Below are 19,281 nucleotides of genomic sequence, written 5' to 3'. Positions count from 1 at the left end.
AAAAGGTGGGAGTCACCCCCCGTTTTAGACAGTGCCCTGTCACGGTTAACAAAAAAGGTGATTCTCCCTGCGCCTGGGACGGCTTCACTGAGCCGGCAGACCGCAAGTTAGAGACTACGCTGAAATCTATTTATGTGGCAAATGGGACACTACTCAGGCCTACCATTGCCTGTGCGTGGGTGTGTAGTGCTATTGAAAAGTGGTCAGAAAACTTGTCATCAGAAATTGACACAATAGATAGAGACGAGGTACTCCTAACATTAGGTCATATCAAAGACGCGGCTGCGTATATGCTAGAAGCCATGAAAGATATTGTTCTCTTGGGATCAAGAGCCACTACCATGGCAATCTCAGCACGGAGGGCGTTGTGGATTCGCCAATGGAATGCTGATGCAGATTCCAAAAGGAATATGGAGGCTCTCCCGTACAAAAGTGAGGCCTTGTTTGGAGATGGGCTGGATGCTTTAGTTTCTGCGGCTACCGCATGTAAGTCGACATTCTTGCCTTATGCTCCTGCACTGGCGAAAAAGACACATCACTCTCAGATGCAGTCCTTTCGGACCAATAAATACAAAAAGTGTAAAGGTTCCCCTTTCTTTGCGGGTAGAGGAAAGGGAAAAGGAAAAAAGTCCATAGTGTCTCCAGGATCACAGGAGCAGAACTCAACCTCTGCTTCTGCAAAACCTTCAGCATGACGCTGGGGCTCCCTTGCGGGAGTCCGCTCAGGTGGGGGCACATCTGAAACTCTTCAGTGACTTCTGGGTTCAATCTGGCCTGGACCCGTGGTTCGTGCAAATAGTGTACCAAGGGTACAAACTGGAGTTTAAAGACATTCCCCCATGCCGATTTTTCAAATCGGCCTTACCAGCTTCTATCCCGGACAGGGAAGTGGTAGCAGCAGCAAGCAATACGAAAATTGTGTCAGAATCAAGTCATTGTCCTGGTTCCCTTGTTACAACAAGGAGAAGGGTTTTATTCAAGCCTATTTGTAGTTCCGAAGCCAGACGGCTCGGTCAGACCGATTCTAAACCTGAAAAATCTGAATCTCTACCTACAAAGGTTCAAGTTCAAGATGGAATCTCTGAGGGCAGTGATTTCCAGTCTGGAGGAGGGGGAATTCATGGTGTCAGTGGACATAAAAGATGCCTACTTACATGTTCCCATTTATCCTCCGCATCAAGCTTATCTGAGATTCGCAGTACAGGATTGTCATTACCAATTTCAGACGTTGCCGTTCGGACTCTCCACGGCACTGAGGGTGTTCACCAAGGTGATGGTGGAGATGATGGTCCTCCGACAGTAAGGAGTCAACATAATTCCTTACCTGGACGATCTCCAGATAAAGTTAAGGTCCAGGGAAAGGTTGGTGCAGAACATTGCACTCTCCCTGACAGTACTTCAACATCACGGTTGGATCATAAATTTTCCAAAGTCACAATTGGAACCGACAACAAGATTGTGCTTTCTGGGGATGATACTGGACACAGAAGTACAGAGGGTATTTCTTCCAATAGAAAAGGCTGTGGAAATCCAGAGAATGGTCAAGCAAATTCTGAAACCAACAAGAGTGTTGATTCATCAATGCATTCGGTTGTTGGGAAAGATGGTTGCGGCCTACGAGGCCATACAGTTTGGCCGATTCCATGCCAGAGTATTCCAGTGGGACCTATTGGACAAATGGTCCGGATCCCATCTACACATGCATCAGAGAATAATCCTCTCATCCAAAGCCAGAATTTAGCTCCTGTGGTGGCTACACAGTTCTCACCTCCTAGAGGAACGCAGGTTCGGGATTCAAGACTGGATCCTGGTGACCACGGATGCAAGTCTCCGAGGCTGGAGAGCAGTGATAAAGTCAATTATTACCTTTGAACATAAGCTATATACGTATTATGGACTAAGTACGCAATTGCCGCACGGAGTACCGTAAGGGTACGCACTTAGCGTAGCAGACGCTAGGCCGTGGGCGCGACGCACGAGCGGCACGTACGCCCACGGGCTTACGCTTAGTATCAAGCACGCTATAGGCGGCCCGAGTACCGTACTGCTACGCTGTTGGCGTAGCGGACGCTGTGCCGTGAGAGTGAGACACGAGCGGCGCTGACGCTCACTGAATGACACACAGTAAACCTTGTTAACAACGCACTGTAAGGGTATGCTTATACTGTAAACCTTAGTACTGTAATATTACCACAATGTAACGCTTATTGACCTTGATAATATGAAAGCTGTTTGAGCGATTGAGACGCTCAGAAACCCTTTACAATAACTGGTGAAACACACAAGACCTGGTAAGGTACCAACACCTTCGTAGAAGATTCTTTAGTATAAAAAGGGGAAAAAACAGTTACAGCTTATACACTACAGACCTAACATCAATATCTAAACAGAATAACAAGAAATAAATGTGAACAATAGCGAACGATCGCAAACAGAACAAACACAAAGAGAATAAAATGGCAAACACTTAAAGGATAACAAAATGAGAACGAATGGCGTACATAAAGAATAACAAAATGGCTACAGAGAAACTTACACACGTGGGAATGATTCGCAAGCGCGTCCTGGACCAGCCCTCAGCCTTCAGTGTGAAAACCTTTGTAGAGAGAGTGAGTGCTGGTCCAGCAATGGTGGCCTTTATATACACAGCATACAGTACGATACAATGGTCCCTACAATCTCATTGTTCATTGGACACAGGAATGTGTCTCTGCATTATTACAAAAGGTCATAGGTGGATTCGAACAGGTGGGCTGTGTCTATTTCCAACTGCTCAGGTGGGAGGTATCCTCAGGATTCCCGCCGCATGGATAATGAACCGCAAATATAGTAAATGTCCATAAACTTCTTTTGTACATAACTATGCGCAAGAGCGAGCAATCTCTTCCCAACCAACACCGAAATGTTACTATTAAAATACTCTACAGCTGGATACTAAACACCACCGTTCAACCTTTGTCTGACCCTTCATATCATGCAAAGAGGGATCCCCATGTCCACGAACCATTTACACTAAACATACTTGCTGACATTGTTAAGGGAAATACTATCTATAAAACACATTATTTAGGTTAAATATGTTGCGATCGAGTCGCTCGCTAGACGCTCACAAACTCCGCCGTAAATACACATCTCCATGCGCAGGAGACGTCGGAGCGTCCCCTACGCAACCTGAGGGGATGCGTACGCACGGGGGAGTGGGTGCACGAGCAGCGGGCATGTGCATTGGGGTTAGTACAAGGCATTGTGAATCACGATATTTTTCGACTTTGACAGCAGTTACACAGAGGGAAAGCTTCCAAGGAAGGTGGTCAAGTCAAGAAACTTGTCTTCACATAAACGTGCTGGAATTGAGAGCCATTTACAATGGCCTTCTACAAGCGGCCCATCTTCTTCAAGATCAACCCGTACAGATCCAGTCGGACAATGTAACAGCAGTTGTGTACATAAACCGTCAGGCCGGAACGAAAAACAGAGCGGCAATGGCAGAGGTGTCAAAGATCCTCCTCTGGGCAGAGAGACATGCGAGAGCTCTGTCGGCAATTTTCATTCCGGGAGTGGACAACTGGGAAGCAGACTTCCTCAGCAGACACGATCTCCATCCAGGAGAATGAGGCCTCCACCAAGAAGTCTTTGCAGAGGTGACAGGTCTTTGGGGAGTCCCTCAAGTAGACATGATGGCATCTTGTCTCAACAAGAAGCTTCAGAGATATTGTTCCAGGTCGAGAGACCCTCAAGCAATAGCAGTGGATGCACTAGTGACCCAGTGGGTGTTTCGGTCGGTATATGCATTCCCTCCACTTCCACTCATTCCGAAAGTTCTCAAGCTCATAAGAAGAACAGGCATTCAAGCGATCCTCATTGTCCCAGACTGGCCAAGGAGGGCTTGGTATCCAGATCTTCAGGAGTTACTCATAGAAGATCCTTGGCCTCTTCCTCTTTGCGAGGACCTGCTGCAGCTGGGGCCGTGTGTGTATCAAGACTTACCGTGGCTGCGTTTGACGGCATGGCTGTTAAGCGCTGGATCCTAGCCCAAAAGGGTATTCCCAAAGAAGTCAATCCCACTCTTATTCAGGCCAGGAAGGGAGTAACGTCTAAACATTACCACCGTATTTGGAGAAAATATGTGTCTTGGTGTGAAACCAAGAAGGCTCCAACGGAAGAATTTCAGTTAGGACGTTTTCTCCATTTTCTCCAGGCGGGTGTGGATGCGGGCCTACGATTGGGTACAATCAAGGTCCAGATTTCGGCCTTGTCCATTTTCTTTCAGAAACAATTGGCCTCCCTTCCAGAAGTTCAGACATTCGTGAAAGGGGTTCTGCACATCCAACCTCCATTTGTGCCTCCTGTGGCACCATGGGATCATAACTTGGTGTTGCAGTTCTTTCAATCAGATTGGTTTGAACCTCTACAGGAAATAGAGTTGAAGTTTCTCACTTGGAAAGTGGTCATGCTGTTGGCCTTGGCATCCGCAAGGCGGGTGTCTGAGTTGGGGGCCTTGTCGCACAAGAGCCCTTACTTGGTTTTCCATGAAGATAGGGCTGAGTTAAGAACTCGTCAGCAATTTCTTCCAAAGGTGGTTTCTTCTTTCCATATAAACCAACCTATTGTGGTGCCAGTGGCTACTGACACCGTCACTGCTTCAAAGTCTCTGGATGTGGTCAGGGCTTTGAGAATCTATGTCGCAAGAACAGCTCGGATAAGGAAAACAGAGGCTCTGTTTGTCCTGTATGCTCCCAACAAGATTGGGTGTCCTGCTTCTAAGCAGACTATTGCGCGCTGGATCAGACTCTGATCATCTGAGGTACGATTCAGCACGCTCATTCTACGGCAGGATTGCCGGTACCAAATTCGGTGACTGCCAAATTCGGTGACTGCCCATTCTACTAGGAAGGTGGGCTCATCCTGTGCGGCTGCCCGGGGGGTCTCGGCATTACAGCTTTGCCGAGCAGCTACTTGGTCAGGGGCAAACACGTTTGCTAAGTTTTACAAGTTTGACACCTTGGCCAATGAGGACCTACAATTTGGTAAATTGGTGCTGCAGGGTCATCTGCACTCTCCTGCCCATACTGGAGCTTTGGTATAACCCCATGGTACTGAAGTGGACCCCAGCATCCTCTAGGACGTATGAGAAAACAGGATTTTACTACCTACCGGTAAATCCTTTTCTCCTAGTCCGTAGAGGATGCTGGGCACCCAGCCCAGTGCGTACTTTACCTGCAGTTGTTATTTTGTAAAAAATGTTTTCAGCACGGTTGCTGTAATGTTCATGCCCGTTGGCATGTGTTTTGTTGAATGCCATGTGTGCGGCATGGTTGAAGTGTGAGCTGGTATGAATCTCACCATTAACTTAAAAGTAAATCCTTTCCTCGAAATGTGCGTCTCCCTGGGCATAGCATACCTCCCAACTTTGCCCCCTTCCAAAGAGCGCGCGCTCCCGAAAAGGCCTATGGAAAGGGGGCGTGGCTTCGCGTGAGGACCCGCGATCGCGAGCCTCGCCCCCGTTTTCGTCACTGAGGGGTCATGCCCAGCGCTCTGTGAGCCCCCTCTCCCCCTGTCTGCACTGAATAGACGCTGTGCGCATGCACACAGTGTCTATTCACCGCTGCTCTGCTAAGCAGGGCAGCGACAGACAGAGCCTCCCAACTTTCCCCCCCACCGCGGGACACTGCGGCCCGCGGGTGGGACAGCAGGACAGTCCCCAAAAAACGGGACTGTCCCGCGAAAATCGGGACAGTTGGGAGGTTTGGCATAGTTCCTATACTGAGGTCTGGAGGAGGGGCATAGAGGGAGGAGCCAGTTCACACTCTGAAAAAGTCTTAAAGTGCCCATGGCTCCTGCGGAACCGTCTATACCCCATGGTACTGAAGTGGACCCCAGCATCCTCTACGGACTAGGAGAAAAGGATTTACTGGTAGGTATTAAAATCCTGTTTTTGGGGGGCGGGGGCAGGGGGAGGAGTTTTAGTTGGTATCCTAGCTACCCTCGATGTTGAGAAACCATTTTATTCTCCGCCACCAATGGTAAAACTATTCCAAATCATTGGTAGACCATCGATGATCGATGGCTGTCCCTACCACACAGACACTCCTGATAATCACCCAATAACAACATCACAGCATTATACACAGCAAAAACTGTGTAATAATATAGGGGGTCATTCCGACCCGTTCGCTTTTTTTCGCAGCCGTGCGAACGGGTCCGGAATGCGCATGCGCAGCAACTAAATTAAAGAAGAAAACGATCGCAACGTGAGTGACAGGAGGAAGGCGTTCCTGGGTGGCAACTGACCGTTTTCTGGGAGTGGTGAGGAAAACGCAGGCGTGTCCAGGCGTTTGCAGGGCGGGTGTTTGATGTCAATTCTGGGACCTGACAGGCTGAAGTCATCGCAGTGGTTAAGTAAATCCAGACCTACTTAGAAACTGCACAAAATGTTTTTGCATAGCTCAGTTGCACATCGCAGCCTTGTTATGCAAAAATATTTAGCAAGGGCCAGTGTACTCGTGCGGTCGCTGGCCCTGCTACTAACATGCGCGTCCCTCCTCGTCTGGGACGGGCCGGCGCCGTCCCATGGGGCCTGAGGTAGCGCGGGCTTCGGGCGGCGCTGGGGACCGGACCTGGTCCGGTCTCCACCTGCCCAGCTGAATGCAGAGTTCGGCAGCGGGCGTGGGGGGCGGCGGTGCATATCCACCGCCGCTCCACGCGGGTGATGGCGGCGGGCCTGCATCCTCCGGGACGCAGACCCCGCCAATCGCCGCCCGGTATTTTGAATTTGGCGCCAGCCGCGAGCCAATCACGGCTCGCGAACTGGTGGCCAATCAGGAGTGGCGGCGGCGAGCCAATCCCGGCTCGCCACGTCATAGCCCCGCCCCCTGGCACTGGCTTGTATTAGCCAGCGCCGGGCGCGAGGAGAGTGATTCGTCGGCCGGGAGGGAGCAGAGAAGAGCTCCCGAAGACGGAACCAAAAAGACGGCGCCGGAAGTCCTGGAGGGCGGCGGCACGTGCGAAAGAGCTGCTCCACGCCGCCGCCCGCCGGGTGAAGACGTCGGAAGCCCTGGGCCAGCGGTGTGCAACGCAAAAGAGCTTGCACAGGCCACCGCTGCCCAGGTGAAGTCTCCAGGAAGCCCGGAGCTGGTGGGAGCCATCCCGCCTCCGGCGAAGACGGGTAAGTGCAGGTGGTGCCACCCCCCCCCCTTCCCCCTAGACCACCAGGGTTTCGGGCACTAGGCCCGTGGGGCATGGCAGGCACTAGGCCTGGGGTGCATTAGGCGGGCGCTAGGCCCGGGGGACCAAAGGGGGCATTAGGCCCACCAGGCCTGAGGGGCATTAGGCGGGCACTAGGCCCGTGGGGGGGTAGTTCTAGGTAGTAGCCCCTCTTTCCCCCTAGACCACCAGGGATTCGGGCACTAGGCCCGTGGGGCAAAAACAGGCACTAGGCCTGAGCAGCGTAGGGCGTTAAGCCCCCATTTCCCCCCCACAGTTAGGCAGGCCCACGGCATGAGTACCAAACGGCGTTAGGCCCCCATTATCCCCCCACAGTTAGGCAGACATAGGCAAGGGGCATCCAGGGCTAGGAGCCCAACGCTATGGTGTGTACAGTAAGTCGGCGATAGGCCGCAGGTTGCTGAAGTCGGCGATAGGCCGCAGGTTGCTGAAGTCGGCGTTACGCCGCAGGTTGCTGAAGTCGGCGTTACGCCGCAGGTTGCTGAAGTCGGCGCTAGGCCGCGGTTCGCATAAGTTGGCGCTACGCCGCATGTGTGATGAGTTCAGTTTTCCCCACAGCCAGGCCCCCATGAAAGGTAGGCTGTCGGAAGTACGCGTTGGTGAGTACCACAAGGTTGAAACAGTATTATGGTGTTGTGCTATAACCTCTGTATAAGTGTCTCTCCGTCATAAAGCATAAGCAGCGCCACGTCCCGTGGGCTGTGTTGGGTGTTCTCTTACAGGAGCAAAGAAGAAGGGTCAGTCGTCTGGCGGAAGCCGAGTATATAGCTGGTGAGCATAAAAGTGTTTCGTGTGTTCGTGGTGTATGTTGCCCCTCCCCCACTTCCCCTTTGGGCGTTTTCGTTCAGGGTCGCCCCTGGTGCTTCGCACCACTACGGGGGCACCCAGTCTGAGGCCACAAGTGCCAATGATGACCCTTCACTAAGCCCAGTGTAGGCCACCCTGCGTAGTGTGTCCCCCATTCTTTTCAGCTGACCCAGGAAGTTCTTCTCCGTGTCTGGACGTGTGCCAGTATCGTCGGAGTTGCCTCGACGGACTGAAGGTGGAGGACGGGAGGCGTGAGGTACCTAGGTCTGGTAAGTGAGCGCTAGAGATGAGCGGGTTCGGTTCCTCGGAATCCGAACCCCCCCGAACTTCAGCCTTTTTACACGGGTCCGAGGCAGACTCGGATCTTCCCGCCTTGCTCGGTTAACCCGAGCGCGCCCGAACGTCATCATCCCGCTGTCGGATTCTCGCGAGGCTCGGATTCTATCGCGAGACTCGGATTCTATATAAGGAGCCGCGCGTCGCCGCCATTTTCACACGTGCATTGAGATTGATAGGGAGAGGACGTGACTGGCGTCCTCTCCGTGTAGAATAGATTAAAGAGACACTTGATTTACTACTTGGGGAGCATTAGGAGTACTCAGTACAGTGCAGAGTTTTGCTGATAGTGACCAGTGACCACCAGTTTTATTTATAATCCGTTCTCTGCCTGAAAAAAAACGATACACAGTCACATACCATATCTGTGCTCAGCCTCAGTGTGCTGCATGATAATATCATCTATGTATATCTGACTGTGCTGAGTGCTCACTGCTCACACAGCTGAATTGTGGGGGAGACTGGGGTGCAGTTAATAGCAGGAGTACAGTGCACACTTTTGCTGCCAGTGTGACTGACCAGTGACCACCAGTATATTGTCTGCCTGAAAAAGTTAAACAAACACTCCTGTGGTGTTTTTTTTTTTTATTCTACAAACGCATTCTGCTGACAGTGTCCAGCAGGTCCGTCATTCATTATATTATATAAATATTTACCTGCAGTAGTGTTATATTTTTTTTGTTCATCTCTATCATCTTTATCATCTCTATATTAGCAGACGCAGTACGGTAGTCCACGGTTGTGGCTACCTCTGTGTCGTCAGTGCTCGTCCATAATTGTATACCTACCTGTGGTGGTTTTTTTTTTTCTATCTTCTTCATACTAGTAGTTTAGGAGTCTGCTGACAGTGTCCAGCAGGTCTGTCATTATATTATATATACCTGCAGTAGTGATATATATATATATTTTTTATATCATTATCATCTCTATACTAGCAGACGCAGTATGGTAGTCCACGGCTGTGGCTACCTCTGTGTCGTCAGTGCTCGTCCATAATTGTATACCTACCTGTGGTGGTTTTTTTTTTTCTATCTTCTTCATACTAGTAGTTTAGGAGTCTGCTGACAGTGTCCAGCAGGTCCGTCATTATATTATATATACCTGCAGTAGTGATATATATATATTTTTTATATCATTATCATCTCTATACTAGCAGACGCAGTACGGTAGTCCACGGCTGTAGCTACCTCTGTGTCGTCAGTCACTCGTCATCCATAAGTATACTAGTATCCATCCATCTCCATTGTTTACCTGAGGTGCCTTTTAGTTGTGCCTATTAAAATATGGAGAACAAAAATGTTGAGGTTCCAAAAATAGGGAAAGATCAAGATCCACTTCCACCTCGTGCTGAAGCTGCTGCCACTAGTCATGGCCGAGACGATGAAATTCCATCAACGTCGTCTGCCAAGGCCGATGCCCAATGTCATAGTACAGAGCATGTAAAATCCAAAACACAAAATATCAGTAAAAAAAGGACTCAAAAATCTAAAATAAAATCGTCGGAGGAGAAGCGTAAACTTGCCAATATGCCATTTACCACACGGAGTGGCAAGGAACGGCTGAGGCCCTGGCCTATGTTCATGGCTAATGGTTCAGCTTCACATGAGGATGGAAGCACTCAGCCTCTCGCTAGAAAAATGAAAAGACTTAAGCTGGCAAAAGCACAGCAAAGAACTGTGCGTTCTTCGAAATCACAAATCCACAAGGAGAGTCCAATTGTGTCGGTTGCGATGCCTGACCTTCCCAACACTGGACGTGAAGAGCATGCGCCTTCCACCATTTGCACGCCCCCTGCAAGTGCTGGAAGGAGCACCCGCAGTCCAGTTCCTGATAGTCAGATTGAAGATGTCAGTGTTGAAGTACACCAGGATGAGGAGGATATGGGTGTTGCTGGCGCTGGGGAGGAAATTGACAAGGAGGATTCTGATGGTGAGGTGGTTTGTTTAAGTCAGGCACCCGGGGAGACACCTGTTGTCCGTGGGAGGAATATGGCCATTGACATGCCTGGTGAAAATACCAAAAAAATAAGCTCTTCGGTGTGGAAGTATTTCAACAAAAATGCGGACAACAGGTGTCAAGCCATGTGTTGCCTTTGTCAAGCTGTAATAAGTAGGGGTAAGGACGTTAACCACCTCGGAACATCCTCCCTTATACGTCACCTGCAGCGCATTCATCATAAGTCAGTGACAAGTTCAAAAACTTTGGGCGACAGCGGAAGCAGTCCACTGACCAGTAAATCCCTTCCTCTTGTAACCAAGCTCACGCAAACCACCCCACCAACTCCCTCAGTGTCAATTTCCTCCTTCCCCAGGAATGCCAATAGTCCTGCAGGCCATGTCACTGGCAATTCTGACGAGTCCTCTCCTGCCTGGGATTCCTCCGGTGCATCCTTGCGTGTAACGCCTACTGCTGCTGGCGCTGCTGTTGTTGCTGCTGGGAGTCGATGGTCATCCCAGAGGGGAAGTCGTAAGACGACTTTTACTACTTCCACCAAGCAATTGACTGTCCAACAGTCCTTTGCGAGGAAGATGAAATATCACAGCAGTCATCCTGCTGCAAAGCGGATAACTGAGGCCTTGGCATCCTGGGCGGTGAGAAACGTGGTTCCGGTATCCATCATTACTGCAGAGCCAACTATAGACTTGATTGAGGTACTGTGTCCCCGGTACCAAATACCATCTAGGTTCCATTTCTCTAGGCAGGCGATACCGAAAATGTACACAGACCTCAGAAAAAGACTCACCAGTGTCCTAAAAAATGCAGTTGTACCCAATGTCCACTTAACCACGGACATGTGGACAAGTGGAGCAGGGCAGACTCAGGACTATATGACTGTGACAGCCCACTGGGTAGATGTATTGACTCCCGCCGCAAGAACAGCAGCGGCGGCACCAGTAGCAGCATCTCGCAAACGCCAACTCTTTCCTAGGCAGGCTACGCTTTGTATCACCGCTTTCCAGAATACGCACACAGCTGAAAACCTCTTACGGCAACTGAGGAAGATCATCGCAGAATGGCTTACCCCAATTGGACTCTCCTGTGGATTTGTGGCATCGGACAACGCCAGCAATATTGTGTGTGCATTAAATATGGGCAAATTCCAGCACGTCCCATGTTTTGCACATACCTTGAATTTGGTGGTGCAGAATTATTTAAAAAACGAGAGGGGCGTGCAAGAGATGCTGTCGGTGGCCAGAAGAATTGTGGGACACTTTCGGCGTACAGGCACCACGTACAGAAGACTGGAGCAACACCAAAAATGCCTGAACCTGCCCTGCCATCATCTGAAGCAAGAAGTGGTAACGAGGTGGAATTCAACCCTCTATATGCTTCAGAGGTTGGAGGAGCAGCAAAAGGCCATTCAAGCCTATACAACTGACCACGATATAGGAGGTGGAATGCACCTGTCTCAAGCGCAGTGGAGAATGATTTCAACGTTGTGCAAGGTTCTGCAACCTTTTGAACTTGCCACACGTGAAGTCAGTTCAGACACTGCCAGCCTGAGTCAGGTCATTCCCCTCATCAGGCTTTTGCAGAAGAAGCTGGAGACATTGAAGGAGGAGCTAACACTGAGCGATTCCGCTAGGCATGTGGGACTTGTGGATGGAGCCCTTAATTCGCTTAACAAGGATTCACGGGTGGTCAATCTGTTGAAATCAGAGCACTACATTTTGGCCACCGTGCTCGATCCTAGATTTAAAACCTACGTTGTATCTCTCTTTCCGGCAGACACAAGTCTGCAGGGGTTCAAAGAACTGCTGGTGAGAAAATTGTCAAGTCAAGCGGAACGCGACCTGTCAACATCTCCTCCTTCACATTCTCCCGCAACTGGGGGTGCGAGGAAAAGGCTCAGAATTCCGGCCCACCCGCTGGCGGTGATGCAGGGCAGTCTGGAGCGACTGCTGATGCTGACATCTGGTCCGGACTGAAGGACCTGACAACGATTACGGACATGTCGTCTACTGTCACTGCATATGATTCTCTCACCATTGAAAGAATGGTGGAGGATTATATGAGTGACCGCATCCAAGTAGGCACGTCAGACAGTCCGTACGTATACTGGCAGGAAAAAGAGGCAATTTGGAGGCCCTTGCACAAACTGGCTTTATTCTACCTAAGTTGCCCTCCCACAAGTGTGTACTCCGAAAGAGTGTTTAGTGCCGCCGCTCACCTTGTCAGCAATCGGCGTACGAGGTTACTTCCAGAAAATGTGGAGAAGATGATGTTCATTAAAATGAATTATAATCAATTCCTCCATGGAGACATTCACCAGCAGCAATTGCCTCCACAAAGTACACAGGGAGCTGTGATGGTGGATTCCAGTGGGGACGAATTGATAATCTGTGAGGAGGGGGATGTACACGGTGATGAACCGGAGGATGATGATGAGGTGGACATCTTGCCTCTGTAGAGCCAGTTTGTGCAAGGAGAGATTAATTGCTTCTTTTTTGGTGGGGGTCCAAACCAACCCGTCATTTCAGTCACAGTCGTGTGGCAGACCCTGTCACTGAAATGATGGGTTGGTTAAAGTGTGCATGTCCTGTTTATACAACATAAGGGTGGGTGGGAGGGCCCAAGGACAATTCCATCTTGCACCTCTTTTTTCTTTCATTTTTCTTTGCGTCATGTGCTGTTTGGGGAGTGTTTTTTGGAAGGGCCATCCTGCGTGACACTGCAGTGCCACTCCTAGATGGGCCAGATGTTTGTGTCGGCCACTAGGGTCGCTTATCTTAGTCACACAGCTACCTCATTGCGCCTCTTTTTTTTCTTCTTTGCGTCATGTGCTGTTTGGGGAGTATTTTTTGGAAGGGCCATCCGGCCTGACACTGCAGTGCCACTCCTAGATGGGCCAGGTGTTTGTGTCGGCCACTAGGGTCGCTTAGCTTACTCACACAGCTACCTCATTGCGCCTCTTTTTTTCTTTGCGTCATGTGCTGTTTGGGGAGTGTTTTTTGGAAGGGCCATCCTGCGTGACACTGCAGTGCCACTCCTAGATGGGCCAGGTGTTTGTGTCGGCCACTAGGGTCACTTATCTTAGTCACACAGCTACCTCATTGCGCCTCTTTTTTTTCTTCTTTGCGTCATGTGCTGTTTGGGGAGTATTTTTTGGAAGGGCCATCCGGCCTGACACTGCAGTGCCACTCCTAGATGGGCCAGGTGTTTGTGTCGGCCACTAGGGTCGCTTAGCTTACTCACACAGCTACCTCATTGCGCCTCTTTTTTTCTTTGCGTCATGTGCTGTTTGGGGAGTGTTTTTTGGAAGGGCCATCCTGCGTGACACTGCAGTGACACTCCTAGATGGGCCAGGTGTTTGTGTCGGCCACTTGGGTCGCTGAGCTTAGTCACACAGCTACCTCATTGCGCCTCTTTTTTTCTTTGCGTCATGTGCTGTTTGGGGAGTGTTTTTTGGAAGGGCCATCCTGCGTGACACTGCAGTGCCACTCCTAGATGGGCCAGGTGTTTGTGTCGGCCACTTGGGTCGCTGAGCTTAGTCATCCAGCGACCTCGGTGCAAATTTTAGGACTAAAAATAATATTGTGAGGTGTGAGGTGTTCAGAATAGACTGAAAATGAGTGGAAATTATGGTTATTGAGGTTAATAATACTTTGGGATCAAAATGACCCCCAAATTCTATGATTTAAGCTGTTTTTTAGGGTTTTTTGAAAAAAACACCCGAATCCAAAACACACCCGAATCCGACAAAAAAAATTCGGTGAGGTTTTGCCAAAACGCGTTCAAACCCAAAACACGGCCACGGAACCGAACACAAAACCAAAACACAAAACCCGAAAAATTTCCGGCGCACATCTCTAGTGAGCGCGTTGAATTCTGTTCCCCAGGGCCCCACCCCCGTGCCTCTTACAAATACACTCCCCATATGCGGCGTGTAGTTTATCGCATGGGTTGCAAAAAGTTGCAGCGTGCGATCAACTCGGAATGAGGGCCATAGAACAGTGGTTCCCAAACATGGTCCTCAAGAAACCCCGACAGTCCAGGTTTTAGGAATATCACTGCTTGTACACAGATGGTATACTCAAACTGACTGAGTTATTAAGTCACCTGTGCCTAAGCATGGATATGGTGAAAATCAGAACTGTTGGGGTGTCTTTGAGAGCCTCTGATATGGAAGTAAGGAAAAAGGCACACAGCGATGCACTGGCCGGCCACATACAGAGAGAAGAAACCCTCTGTAGAGGAGGCAAAGCATGAAGTCCCACAAAGTACAATAGTAAAGCGGAAAAGAAACAAAAAAATGTAATGCTAAAGATAAGCTATATAATAAAGTCAAGTGATGACAAGCAAAATAGAAGAGGGACCTGGAGTAAGAGGGGGGGGGGGGGGGGAGAGGAGAAGATAAAGGGGGGGAGGGGCAGAAAGACGGGGAGTATGGATCTCTCCGCAGACAAGCCTTGCTAGCAGGGGCATAGTAAGAGAGGAGGGGGCCCGTCTACAGTGTCTGTCCGGGCCCCCTCCTCTCTAGTCAGCAGTGCAGTGGATCACTAGGGGCACTGGTACACTTTAGCGCTATGCTAGAGTCTACTGGCATGTGCAGTTCTCCAGGAAAATGACGCTTTTCCTACTGCGCATGCACAAGATGCCGGGAAGATGGCCGCAGCAACATTTTCCCAGTGATTCATGCAGCACTGCTGTCACCGATGTGGCACTCCGGACAGGTACGTATAAAAGAAATGGCTACAGGGTGTGCGGTGTGGACCCCCCTGGACCTAGTGCACGGCACACCCTGCACTCAATACACCACTGCTTACTACGCCACCCTGAGGTGGTGTAGCTGTCTGGATCGTGGTGGTGCACTCTACGCCTATTTTGGAGGACTTAAAAAATTGTGAGATATGACTTAGGAGATTGTTGAGGCATTAAGACACTCGGGTAAATTTACTAAAACATGAAAAGAGGTGACGTTGCCCATAGCATCCAATCAAATTCTGTTTGTCATTTTCTAGGATGCAATAGAGAAGTCTGATTGGTTGCTATTGGCAACATCACCTGTGTGGATGATGGGTACATTATAGAGGCTGTTTCCGCAGAGTACTGGGCCGGGCACCCCCTGTCTGATGTCTATGGTCTCTCTTTGCAGGATGATGGACTGGGTGTCATGGCCTCTGGGCAAGAATATTGATAAGTGGATCATTGCTTTATTAAAGGGCCTGGCGGCCGTGAAGAAGTTCAGCATCCTGACAGAAGTTTCCCTTTCCAAAATACAGAAGGTCATTTGAGCTGTATTATAGTCATGTTATCATCATTATAATCATCATTCTTTTGTAGTTGGCCATTGCGATCTGTGGTACGCATGTGTCCACATACACCTAGCCGCAATACACCGTGTGGCGCAAGATGCCTGGCGCTAGAGAGCCTCGCTGAGCAGTGTATCATCTTTTTCATGTCTTTTTGGCTAGACCGTGCGTCTTAATACGATATGACAAAACCGCTTCACGACACTGCACTGATTACTGTGATATGCGCCACTAGTGTATCTGTGTGTGACTGGGTCTGTACAGGAAGCAGAACGGAACTTGGCGTGAGAAAAAATCTGCGATCGCTGCATCGTAGGACTTCTTATACAGATTCATATTGAATGTATCAGTGCAGTCTCGCGGAGTAGTTTTGTCTCAGCGTATGGCACCTAAGACGCACATCCGTGTGAAAAAGGCGCAAGAGAGACGATCGGTGCAAACCGAGTTGCAGGGAACCTGGTGTGCTGAGAAGAGATGTTTGGTGCGACTGCAGCAATGGCGCATGAGGCTACATCTCTATATGCAGCACAAACACCTATTTATATTTCCATTGTGTGATGATAGTTTGCTTAGAGACTGCACACCGAAGAGAAGGTGTCGGTGTAAGTAACAGGTGTCTGTATGAGTGACAGGTGTCAGTGAGAGTGACATGTGTCTGTGTGAATGACAAGTGTCAGTGAGAGTGACAAGTGTCAGTGAGAGTGACAGGTGTTGGTGTGAGTGACAGGTGTTGGTGTGAGTGTCAGGTGTCAGTGAGAGTGACAAGTGTCAGTGAGAGTGACAGGTGTTGGTGTGAGTGACAGGTGTCAGTGAGAGTGACAAGTGTCAGTGAGAGTGACAGGTGTTGGTGTGAGTGACAGGTGTCAGTGAGAGTGACAAGTGTCAGTGAGAGTGAAAGGTGTTGGTGTGACAGGTGTCAGTGAGAGTGACAGGTGTCAGTGAGAGTGACAGGTGTCAGTGAGAGTGACAGGTATCGGTGTGAATGACAGATGTCAGTGAGAGTGACAGGTGTTGGTGTGAGTGACAGGTGTCAGTGAGAGTGAAAGGTGTTGGTGTGAGTGACAGGTGTCAGTGAGAGTGACAGGTGTTGGTGTGACAGATGTCAGTGAGAGTGACAGGTATCGTGTGAGTGACAGGTGTCAGTGAGAGTGACAGGTGTCAGTGAGAGTGACCGGTGTTGGTGTGACAGATGTCAGTGAGAGTGACAGGTATCGGTGTGAGTGACAGATGTCATTGAGAGGGACAGGTGTTGGTGTGACATGTGTCAGTGAGAGGGACAGGTGTTGGTGTGACAGGTGTCAGTGAGAGGGACAGGTGTTGGTGTGACAGGTGTCAGTGAGAGGGACAGGTGTTGGTGTGACAGGTGTCAGTGACAGGGACAGGTGTTGGTGTGACAGGTGTCAGTGAGAGGGACAGGTGTTGGTGTGACAGGTGTCAGTGAGAGGGACAGGTGTTGGTGTGACAGGTGTCAGTGAGAGTGACAGGTGTTGGTGTGACAGGTGTCAGTGAGAGTGACAGCTGTCATTGAGAGGGACAGGTGTTGGTGTGACAGGTGTCAGTGAGAGGGACAGGTGTTGGTGTGACAGGTGTCAGTGAGAGTGACAGGTGTTGGTGTGACAGGTGTCAGTGAGAGGGACAGGTGTTGGTGTGACAGGTGTTGGTGTGACAGGTGTCAGTGAGAGGGACAGGTGTTGGTGTGACAGGTGTCAGTGAGAGTGACAGGTGTTGGTGTGACAGGTGTCAGTTAGAGGGACAGGTGTTGGTGTGACAGGTGTCAGTTAGAGGGACAGGTGTTGGTGTGACAGGTGTCAGTGAGAGGGACAGGTGTTGGTGTGACAGGTGTCAGTGAGAGGGACAGGTGTTGGTGTGACAGGTGTCAGTGAGAGGGACAGGTGTTGGTGTGACAGGTGTCAGTGAGAGGGACAGGTGTTGGTGTGACAGGTGTCAGTTAGAGGGACAGGTGTTGGTGTGACAGGTGTCAGTGAGAGGGACAGGTGTTGGTGTGACAGGTGTCAGTGAGAGGGACAGGTGTTGGTGTGACAGGTGTCAGTGAGAGGGACAGGTGTTGGTGTGACAGGTGTCAGTGAGAGTGACAGGTGTTGGTGTGACAGGTGTCAGTTAGAGGGACAGGTGTTGGTGTGACAGGTGTCAGTGAGAGGGACAGGTGTTGGTGTGACAGGTGTCAGTGAGAGGGACAGGTGTTGGTGTGACAGGTGTCAGTGAGAGGGACAGGTGTTGGTGTGACAGGTGTCAGTTAGAGGGACAGGTGTTGGTGTGACAAGTGTCAGTTAGATGGACAGGTGTTGGTGTGACAGGTGTCAGTGAGAGTGACAGGTGTTGGTGTGACAGGTGTCAGTTAGAGGGACAGGTGTTGGTGTGACAGGTGTCAGTTAGAGGGACAGGTGTTGGTGTGACAGGTGTCAGTGAGAGGGACAGGTGTTGGTGTGACAGGTGTCAGTGAGAGGGACAGGTGTTGGTGTGACAGGTGTCAGTGAGAGGGACAGGTGTTGGTGGGACAGGTGTCAGTGAGAGGGACAGGTGTTGGTGGGACAGGTGTCAGTGAGAGGGACAGGTGTTGGTGTGACAGGTGTCAGTGAGAGGGACAGGTGTCAGTGAGAGGGACAGGTGTCAGTGAGAGTGACATGTGTCTGTGTGAATGACAAGTGTCAGTGAGAGTGACAAGTGTCAGTGAGAGTGACAGGTGTTGGTGTGAGTGACAGGTGTTGGTGTGAGTGTCAGGTGTCAGTGAGAGTGACAAGTGTCAGTGAGAGTGACAGGTGTTGGTGTGAGTGACAGGTGTCAGTGAGAGTGACAAGTGTCAGTGAGAGTGACTGGTGTTGGTGTGAGTGACAGGTGTCAGTGAGAGTGACAAGTGTCAGTGAGAGTGAAAGGTGTTGGTGTGACAGGTGTCAGTGAGAGTGACAGGTGTCAGTGAGAGTGACAGGTGTCAGTGAGAGTGACAGGTATCGGTGTGAATGACAGATGTCAGTGAGAGTGACAGGTGTTGGTGTGAGTGACAGGTGTCAGTGAGAGTGAAAGGTGTTGGTGTGAGTGACAGGTGTCAGTGAGAGTGACAGGTGTTGGTGTGACAGATGTCAGTGAGAGTGACAGGTATCGTGTGAGTGACAGGTGTCAGTGAGAGTGACAGGTGTCAGTGAGAGTGACCGGTGTTGGTGTGACAGATGTCAGTGAGAGTGACAGGTATCGGTGTGAGTGACAGATGTCATTGAGAGGGACAGGTGTTGGTGTGACAGGTGTCAGTGAGAGGGACAGGTGTTGGTGTGACAGGTGTCAGTGAGAGGGACAGGTGTTGGTGTGACAGGTGTCAGTGAGAGGGACAGGTGTTGGTGTGACAGGTGTCAGTGACAGGGACAGGTGTTGGTGTGACAGGTGTCAGTGAGAGGGACAGGTGTTGGTGTGACAGGTGTCAGTGAGAGGGACAGGTGTTGGTGTGACAGGTGTCAGTGAGAGTGACAGGTGTTGGTGTGACAGGTGTCAGTGAGAGTGACAGCTGTCATTGAGAGGGACAGGTGTTGGTGTGACAGGTGTCAGTGAGAGGGACAGGTGTTGGTGTGACAGGTGTCAGTGAGAGTGACAGGTGTTGGTGTGACAGGTGTCAGTGAGAGGGACAGGTGTTGGTGTGACAGGTGTCAGTGAGAGG

The 19,281-nt window shown here is 50.3% G+C and overlaps 1 protein-coding gene across 1 annotated transcript in view; it reads left to right on the top strand.

Annotated features, from left to right (window-relative positions):
• Positions 1-19,281, top strand: part of USP35 (ubiquitin specific peptidase 35) — a 59,142-nt gene that overhangs the window by 7,150 nt on the left and 32,711 nt on the right. Inside the window, exon 3 of the mRNA XM_063956981.1 lies at positions 15,464-15,593. Within this exon, the coding sequence (XP_063813051.1) occupies positions 15,464-15,593 (130 nt within the window). The remainder of the gene's footprint in view (positions 1-15,463; positions 15,594-19,281) is intronic.

The sequence above is a fragment of the Pseudophryne corroboree genome, chromosome 2 (genome assembly GCF_028390025.1).
Source record: "Pseudophryne corroboree isolate aPseCor3 chromosome 2, aPseCor3.hap2, whole genome shotgun sequence".
NCBI classification, from domain to species: Eukaryota; Metazoa; Chordata; class Amphibia; order Anura; family Myobatrachidae; genus Pseudophryne; species Pseudophryne corroboree.
Note: the sequence above shows the minus strand (reverse complement) of the source record. Positions and strands in the feature narration are given on the sequence as shown.